Source organism: Salmo salar, chromosome ssa20, assembly GCF_905237065.1.
Source record: "Salmo salar chromosome ssa20, Ssal_v3.1, whole genome shotgun sequence".
Taxonomy (NCBI): domain Eukaryota; kingdom Metazoa; phylum Chordata; class Actinopteri; order Salmoniformes; family Salmonidae; genus Salmo; species Salmo salar.
The window spans coordinates 96,614,599-96,630,419 of NC_059461.1; the positions used below are offsets into that span (position 1 = coordinate 96,614,599).

At 50.9% G+C, this 15,821-nt stretch overlaps 1 protein-coding gene across 1 annotated transcript in view; it reads right to left on the minus strand.

The window, feature by feature from the left end:
- The window catches only part of LOC106581600 (BRD4-interacting chromatin-remodeling complex-associated protein), a 41,579-nt gene that overhangs the window by 14,141 nt on the left and 11,617 nt on the right, over positions 1–15,821 (minus strand). Inside the window, exons 4-12 of the mRNA XM_045703436.1 lie at positions 15,178–15,243; positions 11,142–13,076; positions 6,205–6,360; positions 1,005–1,517; positions 899–922; positions 669–792; positions 469–605; positions 206–295; positions 38–90 (exon numbers count right to left, since the gene is read on the minus strand). Of these exons, the coding sequence (XP_045559392.1) occupies positions 38–90; positions 206–295; positions 469–605; positions 669–792; positions 899–922; positions 1,005–1,517; positions 6,205–6,360; positions 11,142–13,076; positions 15,178–15,243 (3,098 nt within the window). The remainder of the gene's footprint in view (positions 1–37; positions 91–205; positions 296–468; positions 606–668; positions 793–898; positions 923–1,004; positions 1,518–6,204; positions 6,361–11,141; positions 13,077–15,177; positions 15,244–15,821) is intronic.

A 15,821-nucleotide genomic window follows, 5' to 3' on the forward strand; every position in this document is an offset into this window, starting at 1 on the left:
CAACATAAACACATTGTTCCAGGAGAATGATACATACCTGGCTTCCTTGCTGGGTTTAGCCATTCTGAAAGGCATCGTCACAGCATCAGTCTGTCAGGTGAACAAGACATAGCATCCATGACCATCACACACCCAGATTGGTTAGACAGGTGATTAAATAGAGTCAGAAATGGAAGCCAGCAGGATTGGTTGCGGGTCTCCTGACCTGTGTTTGTAGAGAGGCCAGACCAGGGCTGAAAGTCTGCTGTGTAGAGGTCATCTGACCCAGACCTGACATGGACTCCACCCCTCCCACCTGGCAGAGGAAAGAGGGATAGTAAAAGAATACTATTGAACCTTTATTTATCCAGGTATATCAGTTAAGAACAAATTCAAATTTATTTCAATTTGATGGCCAATAAAGATTTTTGAATTTAAAGGAGTCAAAATGGTTGAGATGAGGGTTGAGCATCAGTAGGTGTTACCTACCTGCACAGCCTGGTGTACTGACTGTTGACCAGGCTGGTGTGTTGACTGCTGACCAGCCTGGTGTGTTGACTGGTTAAGGCTAGCTGGAGCCACGCCCCCCTGGGTCATGTGAGCTCCTGACAACACGTCATTGGATGCTAAAAAGAGAGAGGGGAGTCAGATCAGGAACACATTTCACAGTAGTAATGTTTCTTTCTGACCTGTGGCAGGAGTCTTGACCAGCACAGACGACTGAGGAGCAGGCACGTCTTGTTGTTGACCACGATGTTGTTGGGGCTGGCTTTGCTGCTGCCGTTTGGCCTGTAGTAGAATGTTCTGTTGGACCTGAGCGTGAATAAAGAGAGAAAATGGATTATTCGAATACTTTGATAAACACTCAGATAGCAGCAAGTCAAAACATCTGAGCAGTGAGAAGTGTGTTCCTTCACACCTGGTGTTTCTGTTGTGGAGAGGGCTGAGCACCAACCAGCTGCAGATGGTCTGCTGTTAAGACCTGGGTCTTCACCACCCCACCCCCGGGGTCCCCCACCTGGCTAGCAGTGAACTGGAGGCTCTGGGGGGCTTTGGGGGAGCGAGAGGGAGGGGGGACGTCCGGTTGGTAGAGGGCAGGCTGGGACGGGGGCCGGGGCTGGAGGTGTATCTGTTGTTGTTGTGGGGCAGGCTGGGAGGGGGCCGGGGCTGGAGGTGTATCTGTTGTTGTTGTGGGGCAGGCTGGGAGGGGGCCGGGGCTGGAGGTGTATCTGTTGTTGTTGTGGGGCAGGCTGGGACGGGGGCCGGGGCTGGAGGTGTATCTGTTGTTGTTGTGGGGCAGGCTGGGAGGGGCCTGGGATCTGGTTCTGGATAATGAACATTGGGGGAAGAGAGGAGGGGTGCAGGATCGGGCGGGGGTCTGGGGGTTGAGAAGGGGGCCAGGACTGGGGGGAATGCATGGGGAGGGGGGAGGGCTGGGGGCTGTCCGACAGAGGGAGGGCAGTGTGGGAGGCCAGGGGCTGGGAGGGGGACAGGCTCTGGAGCTTCAGTTGCTGCTGCTGACCACCCGCCTGGGGCATCTGGGGTTAGAGGTCAAAACAAACAGGAAACACGTCAGAAACCAACACAGAGGATACAAACATGATATTTGGGTTCCAAATAATACAAGTTATGCTAGAACATGTGGAACAGCATTTTAAACAGGCCAGGCAGCTATAGGACATCAAACAAAAAGTATTAATAGCAGTATTGATAGTAGTAGTAGTAGTAATATTGTTAGTAGTAGTAGTAGTAGTAGTAGTAGTAATATTGTTAGTAGTAGTAGTAGTAGTAGTAGTAATAATAATATTTAAAGTGGTAGTAGTAAATAGTAATATTTAAAGTAGTAGTAGTAGTTAAAGTAATAGTAGCAGTAAATAGTAATATTTAAAGTAGTAGTAGTAGTAAATAGTAAAAGTAGTAGTAGTAATATTTAAAGTACTAGTAAATAGTCATATTTAAAGTAGTAGTAGCAGCAGTAAATAGTCATATTTAAAGTAGTAGTAGTAGTAAATAGTAATTTAAAGTAGTAGTAATATTTAAAGTAGTAGTAGTAGTAAATAGTCATATTTAAAGTAGTAGTAGTAGTAAATAGTAAAAGTAGTAGTAGTAGTAGTAGTAGTAGTAGTAGTAGTAAATAGTAATATTTAAAGTAGTAGTAAATAGTAATATTTAAAGTAGTAGTAGTAGTAGTAGTAGTAGTAGTAGTAATAATAATATTTAAAGTGGTAGTAGTAAATAATAATATTTAAAGTATTAGTAGTAGTTAAAGTAATAGTAGCAGTAAATAGTAATATTTAAAGTAGTAGTAGCAGTAGCAGTAAATAGTAATATTTAAAGTAGTAGTAGTAAATAATCATTTAAAGTAGTAGTAAATAGTCATATTTAAAGTAGTAGTAGTAATATTTAAAGTAGTAGTAGCAGCAGTAAATAGTCATATTTAAAGTAGTAATAGTGGTAAATAGTAATATTTAAAGTAGTAGTAGTAGTAAATAGTAATATTTAAAGTAGTAGTAGTAGTAGTAGTAGTAGTAGTAGTAGTAGTAGTAGTAGTAGTAGTAGTAGTAAATAGTAATATTTAAAGTAGTAGTAGTAAATAGTAATATTTAAAGTAGTTGTGGTACAGGTCTGCAGCAGGAGGGGGGGGTTATTGAAGCCTAGAATTTCGAATAGGGTCTGGCTCCAGCAGTTACCTAGTCAGTTACCTACTCACACCACAGACACTGAGACACGAGAGAGGACGGTGCGTCACTGTCACCAACAGCATGGGTGGTGAAAATGCATAAAATATTTGAATAGGGTAGCTAGTGTGTACTAGCCAACTACCTAGCGTGTACTAGCTAGCGTGTACTCGCTAGCTGCACAAGCAACAGTAGTTTACATAACTCCCTGGACCAGAGCCACTGGGCCAACTGGTGTGTGCGTAGCACCCTGACGCCCTGGACCAGAGCTACTGGGCCAACTGGTGTGTGCGTAGCACCCTGACGCCCTGGACCAGAGCCACTGGGCCGACTGGTATGTGCGTAGCACCCTGACACCCTGGACCAGAGCTACTGACTCACACGATACACGAGACCAAGAAACGTCTACAGGTTGCACACGCACAGTCATTTGAAAGAATAACAAAAAACTTCAGCAAGACAACTCAAAAGGCGAAATCCAATAACGCCAAGATAATGGAATTTATTGCCCTTGACAATCAACCGTTCTCTGTCGTGGGTGATGTTGGCTTTCGCTGACTGGTCGAGCACCGGTACACACTACCAAGTACGCTATTTTTCAGATGTTGCCCTACCGGAGTTACACAGTAATAGCATCAATGCTATTAGCTTCACGACATACATACTACGGAACGCCGTTTGGGTCTTTGCGTGTCACAAAAGATACAGTAGCACTGTCAAAGCTGGACAAAAAAAGCAAACACTGGCAACGAATGATGTGTTTACAATATCGCGTTGGTAATAAAGCATAATTTGTTTGACCGCAACTTCTGGGGTAGCTAGCTTTAGCTTGGTACCTAGCTAGACCCAATACAACCAGCCTGAAAACAATGACCAGTAAAAACTGCAGTCATTTTCATTCTTCTTAGCAGTGATTTAGGAATTCTTGTGAGTATTAACTAGGTAGCCTCTAGTTTGTCACCTATTGAAATTGAACTTCAGCTCATGAAAATAAATAGCTAGCCAGCTACTTAACCCTGTTGCCCATAGCTAACATTACAAGCAGCCAGCTAGCTTCACCTGGCTAGTGAGGCTTAATAACCGGACCGGGTTATGTGTTGTGAAGCTAGCCACAATAGTGGAATTTGCAGTTTGCCTTCAAAATAAGTGGCATTGACAGTGATGCAAATGAATACAAACAGAATTATGCCATACTTTTATTTTGAAGGCTATTGTGGCTAATCCTTATTGTGGCTAGCTTCACAAACAGTTGAAATCGGAATTTTACATACACCTTAGCCAAATACATTTAAACTCAGTTTTTCACAATTCCTAACATTTAATCCAAGTAAAAATTCCCTGTCTCAGGTCAGTTAGGATCACCACTTTATTTTAAGAATGTGAAATGTCAGAATAATAGTAGAGAGAATGATTTATTTCAGCTTTTATTTATTTCATCACATTCCCAGTGGGTCAGAAGTTTACATACAATCAATTAGTATTTGGTAGCCTTGCCTTTAAATTGTTTAACTTGGGTCAAACGTTTCGGGTAGCCTTCCACAAGTTTCCCACAATAAGTTGGGTGAATTTTGGCCCATTCCTCCTGACAGAGCTGGTGTAACTGAGTCAGGTTTGGAGGCCTCCTTGCTCGCACACACTTTTTCAGTTCTGCACACAGACTTTCTATGGGATTCAAGTCAGGGCTTTGTGATGGCCACTCCAATACCTTGACTTTGTTGTCCTTAAGCCATTTTGCCACAACTTTGGAAGTATGCTTGGGGTCATTGTCCATTTGGAAGACCCATTTACGTCCAAGCTTTAACTTCCTGACTGATGTCTTGAGATGTTGCTTCAATATATCCACAATTTTCCTCCCTAATGATGCCATCTATTTTGTAAAGTGCACCAGTCCCTCCTGCAGAAAAGCACCCCCACAACATGATGCTGCCACCCCCGTGCTTCACAGTTGGGATGGTGTTCTTGGGCTTGCAAGTCTCCTTTTTCCTCCAAACATAATGGTGGTCATTATGGCCAAACAGTTCTATTTTTGTTTCATCAGACCAGAGGACATTTCTCCAAAAAGTACGATCTTTGTCCCCATGTGCAGTTGCAAACCGTAGTCTGGCTTTTTTAATGGTGGTTTTGGAGCAGTGGCTTCTTCCTTGCTGAGCGGCCTTTCAGGTTATGTCAGTATAGGACTCGTTTTACTGTGGATATAGATACTTTTGTACCCGTTTCCTACAGCATCTTCACAAGGTCCTTTGCTGATGTACTGGGATTGATTTGCACTTTTCGCACCAAAGTACGTTCATCTCTAGGAGACAGAACGCGTCTCCTTCCTGAGCGGTATGACGGCTGCTTGGTCCCATGGTGTTTATACTTGCGCACTATTATTTGTACAGATGAACGTGGAACCTTCATTATAACAAAATGTAGAAATAAAGGGTTGTGAATACTTTCTAAAGGCACTCATCATCATCATATCGTATGATGAACTGAGATGGATTGGCATGGTGATTTAGAGAGGAGACAGATGGACTGGCATGGTGATTTAGAGAGGAGACAGATGGATTGGCATGGTGATTTAGAGAGGAAACAGATGGATTGGCATGGTGATTTAGAGAGGAGACAGATGGATTGGCATGGTGATTTAGAGAGGAGACAGATGGACTGGCATGGTGATTTAGAGAGGAGACAGATGGACTGGCATGGTGATTTAGAGAGGAGACAGATGGACTGGCATGGTGATTTAGAGAGGAGACAGATGGACTGGCATGGTGATTTAGAGAGGAAACAGATGGATTGGCATGGTGATTTAGAGAGGAGACAGATGGATTGGCATGGTGATTTAGAGAGGAGACAGATGGACTGGCATGGTGATTTAGAGAGGAAACAGATGGATTGGCATGGTGATTTAGAGAGGAGACAGATGGATTGGCATGGTGATTTAGAGAGGAGACAGATGGATTGGCATGGTGATTTAGAGAGGAGACAGATGGACTGGCATGGTGATTTAGAGAGGAGACAGATGGATTGGCATGGTGATTTAGAGAGGAGACAGATGGACTGGCATGGTGATTTAGAGAGGAGACAGATGGATTGGCATGGTGATTTAGAGAGGAGACAGATGGATTGGCATGGTGATTTAGAGAGGAGACAGATGGACTGGCATGGTGATTTAGAGAGGAGACAGATGGACTGGCATGGTGATTTAGAGAGGAGACAGATGGACTGGCATGGTGATTTAGAGAGGAGACAGATGGATTGGCATGGTGATTTAGAGAGGAGACAGATGGATTGGCATGGTGATTTAGAGAGGAGACAGATGGATTGGCATGGTGATTTAGAGAGGAGACAGATGGATTGGCATGGTGATTTAGAGAGGAGACAACCACCAGGTCTATGATCAGGATGAACTGAGATGGAAGGTACAGATGAGAAACACACAGAGAGAGATCTAGCTGGCGAACGAGAGCGAGAGAAGCCTGCAGGTAAACAACGTCCTAACGCAGAGTGGCAGTAGCAGCAACAGGGGGTGGGGCTTAGCATAAAGGGGCTTGTTGTCTACCTGGTTTACCACTGCTGTCTCAGCTAATTGGCTGTCATGGCCCGAGGAGGCTTGGCCAAAGCTGCTGTTGCTGCTGACGATAACGGACGCTGGCACGCCCACTGACACGCCCACTGACACAGTGGGGACGGGGTCATTCTCTGTCTGTCGCTGGTCCTGACATGAGCACATTACCAAGTCAGGGAGGGAGGGAGGAGGTAAGGAGAGAGGAAAGGTGAGTAAAATAGTAAAAAAAAAAGATTGGACAGTTCAGACCAGGGGACCAAGGCATCAGTCTTATCTAGTTGGTCATTGTTAACTGTTCACTTCAGATCAACAACACAATGCCAGCAAAGACAGGAAGTAGAGAGAACAGAGAGGCAGAGAGAGAGAGGCAGGGGGCAGAGAGCAGAGGGTGGGACGGAGCGTGCAGAGGAGACGCGCGGTGGAGAAGAGATGCGCGGTGGAGAGGAAGAGACGTAGAGGAAGAGACGTAGAGGCAGAGACGTAGAGAGGCAGAGACGTAGAGGCAGAGACGTAGAGGCAGAGACGTAGAGGCAGAGACGTAGAGGCAGAGACGTAGAGGCAGAGACGTAGAGGCAGAGACGTTGAGGCAGAGACGTTGAGGCAGAGACGTTGAGGCAGAGAGGCAGAGAGAGGCAGGGGCAGAGAGAGGCAGGGGGCAGAGAGAGGCAGGGGGCAGAGAGCAGAGGGTGGGACGGAGCGTGCAGAGGAGACGCGCGGTGGAGAAGAGATGCGCGGTGGAGAGGAAGAGACGTAGAGGCAGAGACGTAGAGAGGAAGAGACGTAGAGGCAGAGACGTAGAGGCAGAGACGTAGAGGCAGAGACGTAGAGGCAGAGAGGCAGAGACGTAGAGGAAGAGACGTAGAGGAAGAGAGGCAGAGAGGCAGAGGCAGAGACGTAGAGGAAGAGACGTAGAGGCAGAGAGGAAGAGACGTAGAGGCAGAGACGTAGAGGCAGAGACGTAGAGGCAGAGACGTAGAGGCAGAGACGTAGAGGCAGAGACGTAGAGGCAGAGAGGCAGAGGCAGAGACGTAGAGGCAGAGACGTAGAGGAAGAGACGTAGAGGAAGAGAGGCAGAGAGGCAGAGAGGCAGAGAGGCAGAGACGTAGAGGAAGAGAGGTAGAGGCAGAGAGGAAGAGACGTAGACGTAGAGGCAGAGACGTAGAGGCAGAGACGTAGAGGCAGAGACGTAGAGGCAGAGACGTAGAGGCAGAGACGTAGAGGCAGAGACGTAGAGGCAGAGAGGCAGAGGGGCAGAGGGGCAGAGGGGCAGAGAGGCAGAGAGGCAGAGGGGCAGAGACGTAGAGGCAGAGACGTAGAGGCAGAGACGTAGAGAGGAAGAGACGTAGAGAGGAAGAGACATAGGGGTAGAGAGGTAGCCGTAAAGTTAAGAGGAAGAAGTAGAGACGTAGAGGCAGAGACGTAGAGGCAGAGACGTAGAGGTAGAGAGGCAGAGAGGCAGAGACGTAGAGGTAGAGACGTAGAGGTAGAGAGGCAGAGACGTAGAGGTAGAGACGTAGAGGTAGAGAGGCAGAGACGTAGAGGCAGAGACGTAGAGACGTAGAGGCAGAGACGTAGAGGCAGAGACGTAGAGGCAGAGACGTAGAGGCAGAGACGTAGAGGCAGAGAGGCAGAGACGTAGAGGTAGAGAGGCAGAGAGGCAGAGACGTAGAGGTAGAGACGTAGAGGTAGAGAGGCAGAGACGTAGAGGTAGAGACGTAGAGGTAGAGAGGCAGAGAAGTAGAGGTACAGACGTAGAGGTAGAGAGGCAGAGACGTAGAGGCAGAGACGTAGAGGCAGAGACGTAGAGGCAGAGACGTAGAGGCAGAGACGTAGAGGCAGAGAGGCAGAGACGTAGAGGTAGAGAGGTAGAGGTAGAGAGGTAGAGAGGAAGAGACGTAGAGACGTAGGGGTAGAGAGGTAGAGACGGAAAAGTAGAGACCTAGAGGTAGACGTGTAGGGGCAGAGACGTAGGGGCAGAGACGTAGGGGCAGAGACGTAGGGGCAGAGACGTAGGGGCAGAGACGTAGAGGCAGAGACGTAGAGAGGAAGAGATGTAGAGAGGAAGAGATGTAGAGAGGAAGAGACGTAGGGGTAGAGAGGTAGCCGTAAAGTTAAGAGGAAGAAGTAGAGACGTAGAGGCAGAGACGTAGAGGCAGAGACGTAGAGGCAGAGACGTAGAGGCAGAGAGGCAGAGACGTAGAGGTAGAGAGGCAGAGACGTAGAGGCAGAGACGTAGAGGCAGAGACGTAGAGGCAGAGACGTAGAGGCAGAGACGTAGAGGCAGAGGCAGAGAGGCAGAGAGGCAGAGAGGCAGAGAGGCAGAGACGTAGAGGCAGAGAGGCAGAGAGGCAGAGAGGGCAGAGAGGCAGAGACAGAGGCAGAGACGTAGAGGTAGAGACGTAGAGGTAGAGAGGTAGAGAGGAAGAGACGTAGGGGCAGAGACGTAGGGGCAGAGACGTAGGGGCAGAGACGTAGGGGCAGAGACGTAGGGGCAGAGACGTAGGGGCAGAGACGTAGGGGCAGAGACGTAGGGGCAGAGACGTAGGGGCAGAGACGTAGGGGCAGAGACGTAGGGGCAGAGACGTAGGGGCAGAGACGTAGGGGCAGAGACGTAGGGGCAGAGACGTAGGGGCAGAGACGTAGGGGCAGAGACGTAGGGGCAGAGACGTAGAGGCAGAGACGTAGAGGCAGAGACGTAGGGGTAGAGACGTAGAGACGTAGGGGTAGAGACGGAAAAGTAGAGACCTAGAGGTAGACGTGTAGAGTTAGAGACGTGTAGAGGTAGAGACGTGGGGGTAGAGACGTGGGGGTAGAGAGAAAGAGACGTAGAGGTACAGTGGGGGAAAAAAGTATTTGATCCCCTGCTGATTTTGTACGTTTGCCCACTGATAAAGAAAGGATCAGTCTATAATTTTAGTAGTAGGTTTATTTGAACAGTGAGAGACAGAATAACAACAAAAATATCCAGAAAAACACATGTCAAAAATGTTATAAATTGATTTGCATTTTAATGAGGGAAATAAGTATTTGACCCCCTCTCAATCAGAAAGATTTCTGGCTCCCAGGTGTCTTTTATACAGGTAACGAGCTGAGATTAGGAGCACAATCTTAAAGGGAGTGCTCCTAACCACAGCTTGTTACCTGTAAAAAAAAGACACCTGTCCACAGAAGCAATCAATCAATCAGATTCCAAACTCTCCACCATGGCCAAGACCAAAGAGCTCTCCAAGGATGTCAGGGACAAGATTGTAGACCTACACAAGGCTGGAATGGGCTACAAGACCATCGCCAAGCAGCTTGTTGAGAAGGTGACAACATTTGGTGCAATTATTCGCAAATGGAAGAAACACAAAAGAACTGTCAATCTCCCTCGGCCTGGGGCTCCATGCAAGATCTCACCTCGTGGAATTGCAGTGATCATGAGAACGGTGAGGAATCAGCCCAGAACTACACGGGAGGATCTTGTCAATGATCTCAAGGCAGCTGGGACCATAGTCACCAAGAAAACAATTGGTAACACACTACGCCGTGAAGGACTGAAATCCTGCAGCGCCCGCAAGGTCCCCCTGCTCAAGAATACATATACATGCCTGTCTAAAGTTTGCCAATGAACATCTGAATGACTCAGAGGACAACTGGTGAAAGTGATGTAGTCAGATGAGACCAAAATGGAGCTCTTTGACATCAACTCAACTTGCCGTGTTTGGAGGAGGAGGAATGCTGCCTATGACCCCAAGAACACCATCTCCACCATCAAACATGGAGGTGGAAACATTAAGCTTTGGGGGTGTTTTTCTGCTAAGGGGACAGGACAACTTCACCGCATCAAAGGGACGATGGACGGGGCCATGTACCGTCAAATCTTGGGTGAGAACCTCCTTCCCTCAGCCAGGGCATTGAAAATGGGTCGTGGATGGGTATTCCAGCATGACAATGACCCAAAACCCACGGCCAAGGCAACAAAGGAGTGGCTCAAGAAGAAGCACATTAAGGTCCTGGAGTGGCCTAGCCAGTCTCCAGACCTTAATCCCATAGAAAATCTGTGGAGGGAGCTGAAGGTTCGAGTTGCCAAACGTCAGCCTCGAAACCTTAATGACTTGGAGAAGATCTGCAAAGAGGAGTGGGACAAAACTCCCTCCTGAGATGTGTGCAAACCTGGTGGCCAACTACAAGAAATGTTTGACCTCTGATTGCCAACAAGGGTTTTGCCACCAAGAACTAAGTCATGTTTTGCAGAGGGGTCAAATACTTATTTCCCTCATTAAAATGCAAATCAATTTCTAACATTTCTGACATGCATTTTTCTGGATTTTTTTGTTGTTATTCTGTCTCACTGTTCAAATAAACCTACCACTAAAATTATAGACTGATCATTTCTTTGTCAGTGGGCAAACGTACAAAATCAGCAGGGGATCAAATACTTTTTTCCCCACTGTAGAGACGTAGAAGTAGAGAGAAAGAGAGGCAGAGAGAGAGAGCGAGCGGGGAGAGGCAGAGAGAGAGAGAGAGCGAGCGGGGAGAGGCAGAGAGAGAGAGCGAGCGGGGGAGAGGCAGAGAGAGAGAGCGAGCGGGGAGAGGCAGAGAGAGAGAGAGAGAGCGAGCGGGGAGAGGCAGAGAGAGAGAGAGAGAGAGCGAAGCGGGGAGAGGCAGAGAGAGAGAGAGAGCGAGCGGGAGAGGCAGAGAGAGAGAGAGAGCGAGCGGGGAGAGGCAGAGAGAGAGAGAGAGCGAGCGGGGAGAGGCAGAGAGAGAGAGCAAGCGGGGAGAGGCAGAGAGAGAGAGAGCGAGCGGGGAGAGGCAGAGAGAGAGAGCGAGCGGGGAGAGGCAGAGAGAGAGAGCGAGCGGGGAGAGGCAGAGAGAGAGAGCGAGCGGGGAGAGGCAGAGAGAGAGAGCGAGCGGGGAGAGGCAGAGAGAGAGCGGGGAGGAATACTGACCTGCTGGAGGAACATCTGGAGTTGTTCTTGGCTGAGGATCATGCTGGAGCCCTGGTGGCCCGTGAAGAGCACCCTGCTCCCGGGGCTGTGCTGCTGGGCTAGGTGGGGGACCAGTGTGGTGGACACCGATAAGGACGGAGAGGAGGAGGGGACAGACATGGCCATGGAGACAGAGGGCACAGCCTGCATAGAGAGGATGGAGGAGGGCTGGGGGGCTTGTCCAGGGTGGGCTGCCTGGTCTGTAGAACTCCCCAGCATCGGCACACTCCCCCCGGGCTGGCCCTGTGCAATGGCAGCAGCCCCACCCACCCCGCTGCTGGGAACGCCCCCAGGCTGTGGCTGCAGAGCGGGCTGCAGGCTGACAGCAGGACTCAATCCTTCTACCTGGCTCAGCATGGCCAGGGAGTTGTGCAAGGGCATGCCCTGGATCACTGTGTGGGCCTGGTGGCCCGTGACCGGGTGGGTCTGGCTCTGGGAGAGGGTGACAGGCATCTGGAAGAGCTGATGTCCCACCCCCATCTGGCCCGGCTGCAGCTGGATGTGGCCCTGGAGCAGAGGGTGGCCCTGAGACGTCAGCACCTGGCCCAGGTTGATGTTCTGGTGCTGAGCCAGGATCTGGTTGGCTATCAGCTGGCCCCCAGGCCCCCGGGAAGTGATGATGTGGCCCCCAGGGTGCTGCGTGACGATCTGACCCCCAGCTAGCTGCTGCGGCAGGAGGAACTGGTGGTTCTGACCTCCCAGCATGATGCTGCCGGGCTGGTTGAGCAGGTGGACACTGAGCGCTTTCCCAGAGGGGTGGTGGGCTGTCTGCTGTTTGAACAGAGCCTGCTGGGGAACCCCTGCCTGGGAAGTCAGGACCACGTTAGAGCCAGGCTTCCCTGTGAGGAAGGCTACATTCTGGGCAGCGGAGACTGGGACCTGAGCCCCAAGAGCCTTGTTGGCATCGTTCTGGAGGGTGTGGGGCTGGGCCTGCTGCTGTTTGAACAGTTTGGGCTGGATGGCTGTGCCCCCCTGGGGGGGTTTGGGCTGGATGGGGGTTGGGGTTCGCTGGATGATCAGGTTCTGCATGACCTGTCCTTGGGGATGGTTTTGCCCCTGTTGACCCAAGCTTCCAGTAGCAGTTATGGTGCTACTGTTACTGTTAGTGCACAACGCTGGGCCGTTTAAAACTGGAGATCCCAGAGTAGCTTTGCCCCCTTGGATCAGAAGTCCCCCTCCCAGTACGCCCTGCCCACCTGCCCCCTGTGCCTCGGGGCCAGGCTGGTGCAGCTGGTATCCTCCCATAGCCTTGGCCAGGATGGGCTGTCCTGATTGGTTCATAGTCATCACAGTGGGCTGGCCCATCACCTGTATCTGCCCCAGTCCCAGGTGTCCTGACTGACAGCCGTTCGGTAGAGCCTGGAGGGAGGAGATTGGCTGAAGGGTGACGTTACCCAGGCCTGCCACCTGCTGCATAAACGGCTGCATACTGATGGCCTGGGCCTTGTTCATGACCTGGGGCCCAAACTCCAGGCCCTGTTGGGCCAGCACAGAGTCCAGCATGTCAGCTGTGGCCTGGGGAGGGGTGGCGGAGGAGCCTGGAGCTTCAGGGAAGATGGGGATCCCCACCCCCACAGCGGTCCCTCCAGGCCCAGTCAGGCTGTCTGTACAGGGAAGGGTCTGGACCACCTGAGTCAGGCCTGGCATGGTGAGGTGGAAGGAGCCCAGGTCCAGCTCTGCCTCGGCCTCCGCCAGGCTCTGCTCTGTAATGTTAGCCTCCGCCAGGCTCTGCTGCAGGATGTCACATGGCTCCATGGTGTTGCTACCGCTACCGCCCGGCGACCCGCCCAGGATGACATCATCTTCCAGGAAGTCCAGGTCCACACTGACCCGGGGCAAGACTGGCTGCTCATTGGACGGCAGATGGACTGGGGGCAGGACCTCTGGAACGTGGCACTATGAGAGAAGAGGGAGAAGGTCTGATATGGAGGACGAGAAGGAGAGGAGGTCTGATATGGAGGACGAGAAGGAGAGGGAGAAGGTCTGATATGGAGGACGAGAAGGAGAGGGGGAAGGTCTGATATGGAGGACGAGAAGGAGAGGGGGAAGGTCTGATATGGAGGACGAGAAGGAGAGGGGGAAGGTCTGATATGGAGGACGAGAAGGAGAGGGGGGGGTCTGATATGGAGGACGAGAAGGAGAGGGGAGGTCTGATATGGAGGACGAGAAGGAGAGGGGGGGTCTGATATGGAGGACGAGAAGGAGAGGGGAGGTCTGATATGGAGGACGAGAAGGAGAGGGGAGGTCTGATATGGAGGACGAGAAGGAGAGGGGAGGTCTGATATGGAGGACGAGAAGGAGAGGGGAGGTCTGATATGGAGGACGAGAAGGAGAGGGGAGGTCTGATATGGAGGACGAGAAGGAGAGGGGAGGTCTGATATGGAGGACGAGAAGGAGAGGGGAGGTCTGATATGGAGGACGAGAAGGAGAGGGGAGGTCTGATATGGAGGACGAGAAGGAGAGGGGAGGTCTGATATGGAGGACGAGAAGGAGAGGGGAGGTCTGATATGGAGGACGAGAAGGAGAGGGAGAGGTCTGATATGGAGGACGAGAAGGAGAGGGGAAGGTCTGATATGGAGGACGAGAAGGAGAGGGGAGGTCTGATATGGAGGACGAGAAGGAGAGGGGAGGTCTGATATGGAGGACGAGAAGGAGAGGGGAGGTCTGATATGGAGGGACGAGAAAGGAGAGGGGAGGTCTGATATGGAGGACGAGAAGGAGAGGGGAGGTCTGATATGGAGGGACGAGAAGGAGAGGGGAGGTCTGATATGGAGGACGAGAAGGAGAGGGGAGGTCTGATATGGAGGACGAGAAGGAGAGGGGAGGTCTGATATGGAGGACGAGAAGGAGAGGGGGAGGTCTGATATGGAGGACGAGAAGGAGAGGGGAGGTCTGATATGGAGGACGAGAAGGAGAGGGGAGGTCTGATATGGAGGACGAGAAGGAGAGGGGAGGTCTGATATGGAGGACGAGAAGGAGAGGGAGAGAGGTCTGATATGGAGGACGAGAAGGAGAGGGAGAAGGTCTGATATGGAGGACGAGAAGGAGAGGGAGAAGGTCTGATATGGAGGACGAGAAGGAGAGGGGAGGTCTGATATGGAGGACGAGAAGGAGAGGGGAGGTCTGATATGGAGGACGAGAAGGAGAGGGGAGGTCTGATATGGAGGACGAGAAGGAGAGGGGAGGTCTGATATGGAGGACGAGAAGGAGAGGGGAGGTCTGATATGGAGGACGAGAAGGAGAGGGGAGGTCTGATATGGAGGACGAGAAGGAGAGGGGAGGTCTGATATGGAGGACGAGAAGGAGAGGGGAGGTCTGATATGGAGGACGAGAAGGAGAGGGGAGGTCTGATATGGAGGACGAGAAGGAGAGGGGAGGTCTGATATGGAGGACGAGAAGGAGAGGGGAGGTCTGATATGGAGGACGAGAAGGAGAGGGGAGGTCTGATATGGAGGACGAGAAGGAGAGGGGAGGTCTGATATGGAGGACGAGAAGGAGAGGGGAGGTCTGATATGGAGGACGAGAAGGAGAGAGAAGGTCTGATGGAGGACGAGAAGAGAGAGGTCTGATGGAGGACGAGAAGAGAGAGAGGAGGTCTGATATGGAGGACGAGAAGGAGAGGGGAGGTCTGATATGGAGGACGAGAAGGAGAGAGGAGGTCTGATGGAGGACGAGAAGAGAGAGAGGAGGTCTGATGGAGGACGAGAAGAGAGAGAGGAGGTCTGATGGAGGACGAGAAGAGAGAGAGGAGGTCTGATATGGAGGACGAGGGAGAAGGTCTGTGATGGAGGTCAAGAAGCAAAGGGATGAGAAGGAGAACTGAGTAGAGAAGGAAGGGGTTGACACAGGGTCCAATCGTGGAGATGTTGACCAGACAGGCCCTCCTAGAACAGTATAGTGTTAGGCCTCCCAGCCAGTAGGGGGAAGTGTGAGTTGACAATGGTGGGAGAGAGATGCATGCTACAGGAGGGTCAGAGGTTAGAGGGCCTTTACTCACCCCAGCGCTAGAGAAGAAAGAGCTGGAGGGATCGCTCGTGCCATCCAATAGGTCGTCAGTGTCCAGCTAGAGAGACATAACGACAGACAAAGCCAGGACAGAGGGGAAACAGAATGACAGACAAACAGGCCAGAGGGAGACACACCCCACAAGGATAGAGCGAGAGAGCCGGGCAGACAGACAGAGAGCCGGGCAGACAGACAGAGAGCCGGGCAGACAGACAGAGAGCCGGGCAGACAGACAGAGAGCCGGGCAGACAGACAGAGAGCCGGGCAGACCCACCAGTGACCCAGGGTTGAGGAGGGGCAGCAAAGTGGTTTAGAGGTGAGAGGGACAGAAAGGAAGGAAGAAACAGAATCAGAAGAGGGCTAGTGTTAGATTAGTACTGGTCATTGTGGATTAATAAAGTGAAAAGGCACAGCTGAAATCCTAAAGATCCCTCACAAATAGATCTCTCATAAAGCAAGAAACCACAAGCAGCAGCAAAGCCCATTGAAACAGAAACACACACATCCCTTTAGATAAGTGCACGAGATGTGTGTGCAGTAGCTAGTGATCTTGTTGAACTAAATGGTCACTTTGTCTCCATGCTCAACAGAATTAGAGGTCATCTGGTGCCAGTAAGTCAACCACGTCATCCACCC